Source organism: Rhinoraja longicauda, chromosome 26 (assembly GCF_053455715.1).
Source record: "Rhinoraja longicauda isolate Sanriku21f chromosome 26, sRhiLon1.1, whole genome shotgun sequence".
Lineage (NCBI taxonomy): Eukaryota > Metazoa > Chordata > Chondrichthyes > Rajiformes > Arhynchobatidae > Rhinoraja > Rhinoraja longicauda.
In genome coordinates this window covers 14592292-14606961 of record NC_135978.1, presented here as the reverse complement: position 1 = coordinate 14606961, position 14670 = coordinate 14592292, and the positions used below count along the sequence as shown (strand labels likewise).

At 42.1% G+C, this 14670-nt stretch overlaps 1 protein-coding gene across 4 annotated transcripts in view; it reads left to right on the top strand.

The window, feature by feature from the left end:
- hip1 (huntingtin interacting protein 1) overlaps positions 1-13122 on the top strand; it is a 211670-nt gene extending 198548 nt beyond the window's left edge. For 3 of the 4 annotated variants that reach the window (XM_078422446.1, XM_078422445.1, XM_078422447.1), the window contains exons 27-31: positions 2245-2350; positions 4170-4293; positions 7425-7486; positions 8315-8423; positions 10968-13122. In XM_078422446.1, the coding sequence (XP_078278572.1) occupies positions 2245-2350; positions 4170-4293; positions 7425-7486; positions 8315-8423; positions 10968-10978 (412 nt within the window). In that variant the 3' untranslated portion in view covers positions 10979-13122. Of the gene's footprint in view, positions 1-2244; positions 2351-4169; positions 4294-7424; positions 7487-8314; positions 8424-10967 lie in introns of those variants that run through there. The other variant, XR_013548945.1, reaches the window with a different exon arrangement.
- The last annotated feature ends 1548 nt before the right edge of the window (positions 13123-14670 follow it).

The following is a 14670-nucleotide window of genomic DNA, read 5'->3' as shown; positions in this document are numbered from 1 at the left end:
TTATAGAAGCGTGAGATAGGATCAAATGGTTAAGGGGCCAACAAATGTACAACAAACATTAAATGCAAGTAAAATAGGATGCAGCAAGAAAAATATTTTATAGTTAAAATGAGAGTAAATAGTTGTAAGAATAAAGCTGTGGCGCAGATGCTCTGTCAATAGAATAGAATATAAGTAGAATAGTCAGAAGGAAAAGGAAATAAAGAGTTGTGAACTCAGCAAGCATATGGATTCAGTACTGTTTACATGCGATAGAATAGAACTTTATTTATCCCAGGAGGGAACTTGATGTGCCAACAGTCATAAAACACAAGATACATGAAATTAAAATGACGAGTGGAAAGGATCGGCGACGTGCAAAGATTGGGGAGTGGAGGGGAGGGGGAGATGGGGGGGGGTGGAGAAAGGGAGTCAGTCTACCCCAAGCCAGAAGGGGGAGGAGTTGTACAGTTTGATAGCCACAGGGAAGAAAGATCTCCCGTGGTATTGTGTACTGCATCTTCCAGTCTGTTGCTGAAGGTACTTCTCAGGTTGACCAGTGTATCACGGAGGGGGTGAGCTGCATTGTCCAAGATGCTCTGCAGTTTGAGGAGCTTCCTCCCCTCCAAGACCACCTCCCATGAATCCAACTCCGCCCCCAGGACGGAGCCAGCCTTCCTGATGAGTTTCTTGATTCTTCGCCCTGCTGAACACGGCAATGAAGAAGATGGCACTGGCTGCCACCGATTGGTTGAAGCATTTTACTGCAGACATTGAAGGAGTGGAGCCCTCTCAAAAAGTACAGCCGGCTCTGTCCCCTCTTGTCCAGGGAGTCAGCATTCCTGGACCGGTCCAGTTTACTGTCCAGGTACACTCCAAGGTAGTGGCACTCCTTGGTAAACTGCACATCCACACCATTGATGGAGACATGGGACAGGGGTGTCCCTCTCTTCCTAAAGTCCACCACTAACTCCTTAGTCTTGTCAGTGTTGAGTTGCAGGTGATTCACCCCACACCACTCAACATGTTGTGATTTCAAAGTATTAGGTAATAGAACATGAAATGAAGCTGTTTACAGTGATACACGAGAATACGTTCAAGCAATATTATCAAGTTATTGAGAACTTGATTGCCTGGATTTTGGCTATTTAGTGGCAGAGTAACTGTCATCATGCTTTATCACTGTATTATGCGCCAGAGTGCAGTTTTGGGATTTCCACATGTACAGCTTAATTGAGAAATCCTGAAGTTACTGTCAGTGAATCAATACTCCTCCACAGTCAGCTTCCGTTTGAAACTTTTGGACTATGTCCAATTAGCTAGAAATTATGGTTTTTACATTGTGCAAAGGTTCAGAACTCTTTAATGTGACTGGATACATAGCGAACCACGACATCATGGCCACTGTATGCCACAGATCCCGAGACCAAGCTGAAACAAACTGTCAGGAAAGGGGAAATCCACCCCACAGTGGACACTTGATGTTTGTGGGCAGCTGGAGGTCAGCTGTGGGCCCATCTGTTGACTGTATAATGCAGGCCTTCAAAGTCAGGAGTTGAAATGCTTCAGAGGAGGTTTTATTGGGCAATAATGTTTTTTATAGCTTACGTGATTCATCTTTGGGATGTGTATTTACTGATTAACTTGTTGTCATTGTCATTGATGCATGTCTACCTAATATAGAGTTATAGAGTCCTACATCACAAAAACAAGCTCTTCGGCCCAACTTGCCCATGCCAATCAATATGCCACACTACACTAGCCCCACATGCCCGCCCGCGTTTGGTCATTATCCCTCTAAATCTTTTCAATCCATGTACCTGTCCAAATGTCTTTTAAATATTGTTAAAGTACCAGCCTCAACTATCTCCTCTTGTTCCATGCACCCACGACCCTCTGTGTGGAAAATGTTGCCACTCAGATTCCTTTTCAATCTTTCCCCTCTCACATTTAACTAATGTCCTTTAGTTCTTGATTCCCCTACTCTGGGTAAGAGATTCTATTCATTCACCCTATCTACTCCTTTCATGATCTTTACACCTCTATAAGATCACCCCTCAGCCTCCTGCACTCCAAGGAATATAGAGTGTCCTCCTGTCCAACCTCTCTCAATAGCTCAGACCGTCAAGTCCTGGCAAAATTCTTGTAAATCTCAGTAAAGAGCTTATGTTAGTAAATTATATTCTTACTCTAGTTTATTTAGCAGTGTTGAGATTTAATGGATGGTTTGGAGCCTAACTAGCATTCTTCCATGTGTCTATTCAGGGATGCTGCAGACTTGGTTGTCCAGGGAAAGGGGAAGTTTGAAGAGTTAATGGTGTGTTCTCATGAGATTGCAGCCAGTACAGCACAACTGGTTGCTGCCTCCAAGGTAAATCATCATGTTTGTTCATTAAAATAACAGCAAATAAAACACAAAGAAACCGAATAGAAACCTTCCGACAAAGAAATGCAAAAGAGCTGAAGAGTTAATTTAATTTATAAACACTTTGTTTCCGAAATAAATTCCCACTGAATGAACAGGTGGACAGCAAGAGTGATTCAGTATTTAACATTCACAGAATTCTATATGCCAGTACAGTACGTGAGGGAGCAGTCTTATATATAATCTAATAGTGCAGGAGAGTACCTGCTATTCATTTTACTACAACAACAAGGTACGCTTGTTTCAGTATGTTCGGGACCAGTCCTATCAATCTCACTTCTGACTGTGACATGGTGAAAAATAGTATAATCTTGTCAGGAGTTTAATGTCTAGACTTTTAGAGTCATGGAATTATACAGCACAGAAATGAGCCCTTTGGGCCCACTGTATCTGTGTTGTCATTTTGCCCATCTACATTAACCATATTTGGCCACACTATGTTCGTATCCTTCCATGCTTTGCTTATTTAAATGTTTGGCTAAGTGCCTCTTAAACATTGTGATTGCATCTGACTCCACTACCTCCTCTGGCAGCACTTTCCAGATGTCAATCCCTCTCTGTTAGAAAAAATAACTTTTCAACTCAAATATCCTTTAAAATGGCTGCTCGCCTGTTTTGACACCTCTACATGGGGAAACAATTCAGCTATCTACCTGTAACAGGTCATCCCTCAGCCTCTTTCACCCCAAGGAAAGCAAACCCAACCTATCCAGTCTCTCCCATAGCTAAAGAACTTCAAATAGAAAGATAGGCATGGAGTGCAGAGGAGATTCACCAGGATGTTGGCTGGATTGATCTACATTTTGCTGTAGTATTAGGTAATCTTCCTTGCTACACACAACAGCACCAATGTTTGTGTCATCTGCAAGCTTACTCATCATGATTCCTGTATTCATAGCTAAATTGTTGATATACTGTATATCATGAACAGTAAGGATCCAGCACTGATTCCTGCAGTTCACCGCTGGTCACAGACTTATAATCTGAAAAGCATCCTTCCACCTCTACACTCTGCCTCCTAATACCAAGCCAATTTTCGATAATTATGCAGCTCGCTCTGGACTCAACCTTCTGGATACAGGACCTTGTCAAATGTCCTCGGTGTGGGACGAATAAAGGAATATATTATTATTATTATGTCCATATAGACAATGACTACAGCCCCGCATTTATCAATACTCATAGCTAACTTTCTCAGAAATCTCTTCAAATTAGTAAGGCAGGATTTCCCCTATACCAAGTCATCCTGAACATTCCCCGATCAATCACTGTTTTTCCAACATGAATCCTACTTTTAGGATTTTCTCCAATAATTTCCCAATCTATGATGTAAGGCTCACTGGCCTGTTATTAAATGCTTACACTTCCTGCTGCTCTTCATCACGTAAGGAATAGCATTTGCTATCATCTAGTCTTCTGGCACATCACCTGTAGGTGAGGAAGATGCGGAAAGCTCTGTCACAGCACCAAATATCTCCTCCATTGGTCTCCATTGCATCTGGCCCTGGGGGTTTAGTCACCCATGTTCGAGACATACAATACCTCCATCTTGGCACGAACCAGTTCATCGCAATACCCCTCCCTGAACTCTCTCTTTCGCATCGTTCCCCTTGTTGAATACAGATGAGAGGTATTCATTCAGGACCTGCCCATTGCACCTGCCTCCACACACAGATTATCCCTTTGTTCCTGATAGGGACCCACTCTTTCCCCGATTACCCCCTTGCTCCTGATAAACTTATATTTGTGCCACCTTCTTTTCTAGGTGAAAGCAGATAAAGACAACTGTAACCTTGGAAGGCTGCGGGGAGCGTCCAAGGGTGTTAACGAAGCCACAGCCAAAGTAGTGGCTTCCACCAAATCGGGAAAGTCCCAGATTGAGGAGAAAGGTAGTTCACTTTTCACATTATGTGTGAACCTGATAGAATATAAAGAGGTGGATGGTGGGATGTGTGGAGGGAAGTGGAAATATCCATTCAATATAACCTAACAGCAAAATATGGCAGACACTGGAAACATAGACATATTCAGTAAATCTGGCAATATTTGAGAAATATAACTAGCCCTCCAGGTCGCTGATATCTCATCTGGGGAACAGAGGAACGACTTGTTCTTCACCAGTATTCTGATCAAGGGTCCTTGACCTAAATTATTTGTGTGTTTCTATCTCTGCAGCTGCTGCTTGACTTGTTGAGCTTTTCCAGAATGTTCTGTTTTTTATTGAGCACAGCTCCTCGTTTCTTGAGTGTGTTGCTTTTCATTGATGCTGATTGGGATGCATGCAAATGGAATCATCCTGGAAAAGCAGAGTCTGCGGCAATTTGTATACTTTTAGCTGGAAAATGTAATACTGATAGTTAAAAATCACAAACTACATAGTTTTGAGAATCACTGGCAACGTATGGAGTATTTTATGAATCTTTATAATTCATTAGAATGACTGACTATTTCAAATAGCAGCAGCAAAATGGCCATCAAGTGGAAGTTGGTGGAAGTACCACACTGTGACACTTGGTTACCTTTAATGTACCAACTTCCAGTTCCTGGTGTTGAGCAATGGTTTTGTAGTTGGCAACAATCTTTCCCATGTGATATGAGGAGGAAATCTACCATTCCTGGAAGACCTTCAGTCAGCATGTTGCCTCACTTCGATATTGAAAAGGCTCTTGTCGAGTTTGCAAGTGCTATCATTTGTGACAGTTGTAAAGCATTCCTCTTTGTCTGGAGTTGGAGGATTGTTCATTCAGCCACCTATTCTTGACTTGTAATCTAGATTTAAATTTTCACACAATATTCTGTTTGGTTGGAAACATTTGCCGTAAGATAAAACAGCGGCCTTATCTCCCAGAAATGTGGTTTCGAGGGGATGTTAAAAGATATGGATATGATTGGAAAAAGTTATTTTGATGAACAGTGTCTCCTTAATATCACCAGAAACAGAATAATTGGCCATTCGCTTTTTGTTCTTTATGGAATATGATGCACAGAATGTCTGTTACCCAACAGTCATGGGAGTTGGGTCATTTCAGGAGAATAATAAGACCCACCTTATGATGGATGTTTCTTTTTTTTGTTTTGTGTTGGTTTGTGATTGTGTGTGTTATTGCTTATTTTTATTGCTCTTATTGTTGGACTGTGGGTAATGGAATTTCGTCCAAAAGACTTGTTCTTTTGGATGAAAATAAAGGTTATTCTGATTCTGAGATGATTGAAAATCTTAGAAGAGGTATTTTGTTATGACGAGCTCTTCCAAATTGTAATAGAAAACCTGCATTAATAAAGGATACGATACGATAAAACCTTAATTCATCCCCGGAGGTAAATTGGTCTGCAACAGTCACAACACATAAGGTACACAAAAACTTGAAATTAAAAGTGCAAAATAAAAGAATAAGACAAGCGACTGTTGGCTGGCTGCAATGTGCACGGCGCCTTCACCGGAACAAACAAACCAACCAACCAACGCAGGCTTATCCCCTGGGCAGAGGATTCTAAACCAGAGTGCCCCCCCCCCCCCCACATCAGGGTCCCCCTTTGTTCTCCCACATGTTCTTCATGGCGGTCCCCCCACGCCCGGTCCTCCATTGTCTTTCCCGCCCCCTTCCCCCACTCACTTTCCACCGCGTCGAGGCTCCCGTTGTCACTGAGGCCCCATCACCGCTGAGGCTCCCATTGCCGTCGAGGCTCAAGCTGCCGCCGAGTCTCCCATCGCCGCTGAGGCTCCTTCGACCCAAGCAGGCCTTGCCGCCCGGCTTCTCGGCAGTCCCTAGGAGGCCAGTGAGGCCTGTGAGGCTAGTCGGGCCTACCGGGGCACGTTCCAGTTGTTGGTCGTCGCTCGTGAACACAAGATGTCCCAAACCCTTTGGGCACTTCATCCTCCAGCACCTAGACCGCCAGGGAACCTACTGCAAAGATTCTGGTTCTGGATTTTAGCTCTGAATTCAACACCATTGTGCCAGAGCTACTACACTCCAAACTCTCCCAGTTGACTGTGCCTGAACCCCTCTGTCAGTGGATCACCAACTTCCTGACAGACAGGAAGCAGCATGTGAGGCTGGGAAAGCACATCTCGGACCTGCTGACCATCAGCATAGGAGCACCGCAAGGCTGCGTACTCTCCCCTCTCCTTTAGTTTCTCTACACCAATGACTGCACCTCCACAGACTTCTCTGTCAAGCTTTTTAAGTTTGCGGATGATATAACCCTGATTGGACTGATCCAGGATGGGGAGGAATCTGCCTACAGACAGTAAGTGACACAGCTGGCGTCCTGGTGCCATCGCAACAACCTGGAGCTCAATGCTCTTAAGACAATGGAACTGATTGTAGACTTTAGGAGAGCTCTCCCTCCCCTCCCCCAACAACACTACAGTCCCAATTGTGGAGTCATTTAAATTCCTCAGAACCATCATCTCCAGGGACCTTAAAAGGGAGGCCACCATCAACCACAGTCAAAAAGGCCCAACTGAGGATGTACTTCCCGAGGCAGCTGAGGAAACACAACCTGCCACAGGCAATGATGGTCCAGTTTTACACTACCATCATAGAGAGTCTGTCCTCACCTTCTCCAATATGGTCTGGTGTGGCTTAGCCACCAAGCATGACATCCGGAGGCTGCAGCGCATCGTTCGATCAGCCGAGAAAGTTGTTGGCTGCAACCTTCCCCCCATTGACAAACTGTACACTGCAAGGGCCAGGAAGCGAGCGGGTAAGATCATCTCTGACCCCTCTCACCCTGGCCACTATCTTCCCTCAGATCAGCTGTTGGGTTTTCCACGTTTGTTTGGATGTTGCATTTGGGCCATTTGTGGTGCAGCTTCTCTGTGCAGGCTGACAGGAAGGAAGAGCTTTTGGGCAAATTGTTGGACCACACCTAGTGCCTACAGAACTATATCCAGCAAAAAATACTTCTGTTAGTAGCAGAAGATAAATTGCAGATGAGGAACCATATCTCATGTATGTCTGTTGGTGATTTTATTTTTCTTCACGCGTGGTCTGCCACTTTCATTGATTTGTTCCAGATACAATGGATTTCTCCAGCATGACACTGACACAAATCAAGCGACAGGAAATGGATTCGCAGGTACTGTAAAACTATCATTGCATGGCTCTCTGCTTTTTTCCCTTGTTTCTTGAAGTAATGAAAAAGACAAAGTGTTTGTCTGATTATTATATCTTCCAGCTCCCTTGAATTAAGTGCATCGTTCATGTACCATGGTCCCACAGCAGGGGTATAATTTAGGGAATAAACATTAAGCTTGCATTCTAATCAGAGTTAATACGTTCTTTAATAAATGAGATAGTTGGAAGCCACAGCTTGCAGCTTATCAGAAGCTGTACCCCATGATGAGTATCACACAAAGAATGAATAGTTAGTTCTCTGGTCAGGTCAAAAGCTGTTTTGCTGTCAATGGAGAGAACAAGATTGATGCATGCCCAGGAGTTTTTGCTTGATTACCATTGTAATGGTAATAATGTACTGTATGAGTTTTCCTTTAGAGGTTAAACAAGTGGTCTGAAGAAAGAAAATGTGATTGGTGAGCCTCTCTTGCTCTACGTCTGTGTTTTTAACCTGTACTATAAAACTGTAAAGTGACTGTAAGCTCACTCTGAGACAGGTTCTTCTGCAAGAACACAAAGAATGGTTAGTGGGTGTATGGAATGAGCTGCCGCAGGAGGTAGTCGAGGCAGGTACTATCACAACTGTAAGAAACGTTTTGACAGGTACATGGATAGGACAGGTTTAGAGGGATACGGCCCAAATGCAGGCAGGTGGGGCTAATGTAGATGGGACATGTTGGTCGGTGTGGGAAGTTGGGCCGAAGAGCCTGTTTCCACGCTGTATGACTATAACAGGGTGAAATAAAAGTGTAAATGCTAATATTTTTGTGTTTTTATCCCTATCCTGAAGGTTCGTGTTTTAGAACTGGAAAGCCAGCTACAGAAAGAGAGGCAGCGGCTTGGTGGACTGAGGAAAAAGCATTATGAGCTGGCAGGAGTCTCTGAGGGATGGGAGGAAGGTGTGTGCAAACTTCTTTTCAATACGAACCGAGGTATTTGGGATAGTAATGATAAACTACTCACCAGGGCCACAAAGTCATCACCACCAGCAATTGGGGGCGGGTGGGCTAGGCAAGTTTATTACAAATCCTTTCACCTGTTTGCAAACCGTTTGTGCAACACTTATTTTCTATTCACTGCCAATGTTTTATGGGTTAGAATTCATGACTGAAACTAGAGAATCACCTTTTTAAACCATTCCCAGGGTACAGGCTTTCATAGCATCTTTCCAATATTCATGTGGGTCCCTCAGAACACAAATGCCATCTTTCCTCTATACAATGCAGTGGAATATTAATGCAAAGATAGATTTGGTGATACGTTCAAAATTGAGCATTGTTTTTTTTACTGAAAAACATTGTTTTTAGAAAAACAAACAAATTGCACGTCATTTGAACAATTTGTTTTCTGTCATTCTTCTTAGTACCAGAAGAGGATACTGGGGTTTATATTCCAAGAAACCCACTAAGAAATTAAGGAGAGGAATTCATTTAAATTAATGCTGTCAGGGAAGCATGATTAGAAAAGTGGGTAGCAGAGTTAGTAGAACTGCCGTCCCTCGGCTCCAGTGACCTAGGTTTGATTTTGACCTCGGCTGCTGCCTGTGTGGAGTTTGCACATTCTCCCTGTGACTGTGTGGGTTTCCTTCCGGTGGTCCAGTAGTTTAATTCACCACCATAAATTGGACGTAGTCTGCAGAAGAATGGTAGAATCTGGGGGGGGGGGGGGGGAGTTGTTGGAAGTGGGGAGAGTGAAATGGAATTAGCTTTGGATTAGAGACACAAGAAAGGAATAGTATAGATAGATGTTTGATGGCTGGCCTATAGCTCAGTAGCCAAAGAACCATGCTGTATTACTTTGTGACCATGAAATTGGCATCAAAGATTTAAACATTCTCTGCAACTGAAGGTTTTCACTGTTGTATTTCCTGGGATGTTAGCACCACTAGCAAGGTTAGTATTTAATATCCTCTATAAATCCCTTGACCGACCAAGGGAATTACAGAGGGTATTGCAGTATCACTGTATTTTCGTACAGCTCAGTGTTAAGGATTTTCTTCCCTGGGGGATATTAAAGAACTGGATGGATTTTATGAGAAAACATATCGAGAAAAATGGTTCCTGATACCCTATTTTTTAACGTTTCAGATACTTCATTAACTGGATTTAAATGGCTCAATGTCGCACTGTTATTTGAACTAATTTTCCCATTCATTTCTCCATTTAATTTCTACACTTTTCTGCAGGATTACCAGTTCAATAATTTAAATTATTGTTGCCATACCTATGTCATATCCAAGGTCCATAAAGGTTGTAGATGTGAATGTTTCCAGGTGCTTTTGATATCACTTTCAAAAATTGTTGCTTTGAAATTGACAATTGCAAATATAAATCCATTATTAACTGAAGGTAAAAATGGGCAGATTTGGAAATTCTAGATCTATTAGTCTAACATCTGCTGCAAGGAATTTATTGGAATCTGTAGTAAAGGAGAGAATGACTGAGCACGAGGAATCTGTGCTGATTAGAAACAACCTACTTTGAACCGGTTTTCCTTTCACAAACAGAATTAAAGTTTTTGAGGAAGTAACTAGGTAATATTTTCCAGAACGTACTCTAAGGTTCTGCTACAGGAAATTTAAGTTTAAGGCGGCCTATCGAATTGAAGTCAAGTCATTGACCCATTTAGAAGATTGGTCAGACAATGGAATGCAGACAGCCACACTAATAGGCGTATAGTCGAGCTGGAAGAAAGTAACATCTGGGGTCCTACAGGAATCAATGATGAGGCCTCATCTATTAGAGTCAAAGAGAGCCATCGAATAACACAGCATGGAAACAAGCTCTTCAGCCCATCTTGTCCGTGCCGACCAAGGTGCCCCATTTAAGCTTGTCTTGCATTTGGCCCATATTGCTCGAAATCTTTCCTATCCCTGTATCTGTCAAAGAGTCTTTTAAATGCTGTTATAGCATCTGCCTCAACTACCTCCTCTGCCAGCTTGTTCCCTACACCCACCACCCTCCGAGTGAAAAGTTGCCCCTCACATTCGTATTAAATCTTGCCTCTCTCACCTAAAACATATGTCCTTTAGTTTTTGATTCCCTTCCCTGGATAAGAGACTCTGTGCATTCACAATATCATCTCCCCTCGTGATTTTGTACACTATATTCATTACATTAATGATGTTGTTAACACAATAGAGAATCGCAAAGATAGATGGCAAAATAAGAAATGTAATAGGGAGCAAAAGGTTATAACCTCATGCTGAAAATTATGACTTAATTTGTTTTGGGATAAAGCACGGTAGGCCGAAGTATTTTTTAAAAATAATGTAAAGTTAGTAATTAGGGAATTGCAAAATGCACACAAAAATAATCTAGAAATACTTGGCAGCTCAGGTGGTATATGTGGGCGGAGGAACAGAGATAATGTTTCATGTTAGTGACCTTTCATCAGATCAAAGTTTGGGTAAAAACTAAAAATCTTATTTTTCTTAAACACAGATACCAAATAGGTGCTGAGTGGAGAATGAGACGCGGAGATTGTGAGAATGTATCCTCCAATCAAAGACTGAATGAACATTGAAACTCTGAGCACACAAAACCCACTCCATTCTCTCCAGCATCGAGAGGATTCACGCAGTAACCGCGAGCCTTGGCCGGAATGGTCCTACACTTCTGCATCAGTGTTTCCCAATTGTATTCCAGGATTCTGTCACTATTGACACAACGCTGTTATGTTCCTTTATTTATTACATGTATATTTTTACCTTTTGTTTTTGCACACCAGTGGTAAGTATTATGCCAGTCTTTGCATTTCCAGTACCTGCAACAAGTTTTAGTTTTACTATTTATACCCCCCTTTGCCGGCACACATCAGTAACCTGCAGCAAGATATGACTGTTTTGTAACATTTCAAGTGGTTTGCTTTTTCCTCTATTCAAAACTACGTTGACTGGTGAGCAATGGTTCGCTGTGTTGTTAACACAGAGACAAGAGAGTCCCAAGGTCGCCGTGATCTGTGTTGAGCCCAAATCAGCAATCAGGGTAGCAATTGTTGTAGGTCTAACAGGTCAGTGAAGAAATGAAAAGAGTGCCAATATCCTTTTTGTTGTGTACTCCATTTGGTAATGAATAGGGAGTGTATGCTGCTGTCCTTCACCTAGTATCTTATTGTCCACTCTGACTGACGCGAATACTCTTTGATAAGCATTCCCGGAGGATGGACAGTGTAATTTGGAATTGAGACAGAACACCAGTACTTTCATTAAAAGTGGTCAGAATAAGCCATTTAGTTGTCTTTCCTGTACAAAGGACATGGCTCCAGAATCATTGCAAGAGCCCAGTGTGATTTGTTTGCCCACCTTTGCAGCCCAGTGGCAGCTTTTTATCATCCCACAAGGTTTGCGGACAGTGCAGGAAAGGACACCATTTCATGCCCACCCATAATGGTCCTTGAGAAAGTGGGGTGGGGCTGTTTTCCTTAATGGCCTCATTCTCACTGTGATAGTACTTATTGAAAGCTATTAGGTGGATAATTTTGACCTGACAATGAGGAAATGGAAATGTGGTCTGAACCTGAAGGGAACTTGCATGTGATAGGGTTCCCTTGTCACTGCTGCCTTTTCCCTTACATTCTGCATGCAGTTCTTTGCCATCTTGTTGTATTGCATTCTGCGGCACAGTAGGGCCTGATCATTGCTGTTGTTTATGCTCCATTTACTTAACCCTACCCTTTCAAAATGCTGGCAGAGACACAAGAGATTGCCGATTCTGGAGTCTGGAGCAAAAAAGAATGCTGGGGAACTCTGATGTTGCCTGGCACACTGAATTCTTCCAGTGGTTTCTATTGCTATGTTTTCTTATTTTATCCCTTGTATATATCCAACCTTTTCTTCCCTCCAGTTCATCCCACTGACCCCTACCTTCCCTATTCCCCTTCTGCTTCATGCATGGTAGAACGTACTGCACAGTGACTATCTCAGAACATCTCTCTTGCTATGTCGATGCTCTCTTGTTGCGTTGCGAAGATTTGCAGAGGAAGAAGTGAAAGAGCAATATCGACCTGTGGTGTTGACTTTTACTTCATCTAATTTCAGCTTTAGGAAGAGAGGAGAAAGCAAAGTTTTATATTAGTTTACTGGTCAGCAGCTGCAACTCAATAATGTACCGTTCCAGTGCTGGTGAAGGGGGTTCATCGGTTGAGAGATAATAGCGAAAACACTCGGATTTATAACTACTTGGGAGAAAGTATGATTTTAACAATTTATTTAAAATGAATTCAGTTTACCCATGACAAATCTGTTAATGTATCTCAAAATATCTTGATTGTCACTTTCCTGAAAATATTGGACATTCTAATTCACTTCATAGCTTAACTTATGAATATTTTTTGTTAGCCAAGTTTGACATGACTTGTTTTTTGCAGTTGAACATTGGTTGTGAGTCCGTACCTGCAATGATCCATGGATGATGTCTACTGAGAATGTTTCCCCTTTCATTGCAAACTGTGACTGATCTTTTGCAGGGATTTGATTGCTGTGGCATTATTCTCTAACTCTGAGCAACTTACAGAAACAATACTCTGCACCCATGCTCTTGTAATGAATTTGTTCCAACTTTGTACACGCCTGACTTTATACTTTTTAATATTTGTTTTAAATCATAAAAATTGAGATTTTCAGCTTCTGTTGTTTTGACTAGTTCTTGACTGACTGCTTTGAATCGGCACTTAGTTCAGTTTTACTGTTTCCATGCTCCCATTCACCACTGTGCTTGTATATCCTTTCAAAATGGAATATGCATCCAGACCGAGAGATTTAATTGTGCTAACAGTTTGGGCAACTGCCTAATCTAGTTCACCTGTGCTTACGGTAGACAATTGCATTTGTAGGCAGCAAGCATGACATGTGTTAAATGCTTGTGATAATGTCAAGGTTGTGGGTGGTGCAGGCAGTTAAGTACTTCGAGTTTGTAGCCATTGTAATATAGATAGGTTTCTGCACAGCAAGCTTGCAAAAACAGCAACTGTGATCAGATGATCGATGGTGTTATGAAGCCTTTTCTGTGGAGGATGTCAACCTAACACTGGGTCCCCAGGTTCTTCTCTTGAAAGCACCTGTTGTATGGCTCAAGCTATAACTACAAACTCAAATTTATTAAGAAATATAATTACAGACACAATAAATACTCCTCCCATTGTTAATTCTGTTCTTAGCTGCAAAGCTCTCGTGGACTTGCGTTGTGTCAGTGATGAAGTTTGCATCACTTGTAAACTGATTCTGTTCTCTACGCACATACTCTCCCGTACTTATTCCCTTGTAATTCAAAGTTGCATTAACGATAAGATAGAACTTTATTTATCCCAGGAGGGAAATTGATCTGCCAACAGTCACAAAACACAAAATACATGAAACTTGAAATTAAAGTAACGAGTAAAGAGGATTGGGGATGTGCAGAGATTATAAGGGGGGGCGGATACTGAGTCAGTCTCAGTCTACCCCACGACTGAAGGGGGAGGAGTTGCACAGTTTGATAGCCACAGGGAAGAAGGATCTCCTGTGGCGTTCTGTCCTGCATCTTGGTGGAACTTTCCAATGACAGGTCTTAATAGTGAAAGCTCTGATGTGACTCGAACCTTGTCCCATTCATTCCATCTGCAACTGTTCCCTGGCAATATACTCTGTCTATATTCAGTCTTTCACCAAGACCAAGGAAGTAGGTGAGCAAAGTTACAGTACAATGCAATGACAAGTTTTTAAAAAAAACCTACAAGGCACAAAGTAGAATGAGAGTGAATTGCCTGATATACTCCACTGGGTGAATATCAAATGAAATGTCATTAAAAAAGTTAATTTCATTAAAAAAATTATTTTAATCTATTGAGGGCATGTGCTGTCTGTAATCCAAGCTGCATTGATATTGTTCAGCAGGGAAATAATGGCAAGGGTCGAAAAGTTTGTTCTTCCTGATAAAGTACTGTGGACCAGCAGAGGGCAACATTGCCACACCAAATGAATCATTAAAAGGGCTGTAGGTGATGCAGATTATTTTCCTTATCATTTTTCCGATCGTTCCATTCTCCTACATGCTGTGCTGCTTGTCACTGTCTTCCCATACTTAATGTAAGTGGCTATTCCATGTTTACATGTGTAGACAGTATTGACAGATTATTGGGTTATGGTAAATGTTGTATATGTGGCTGATT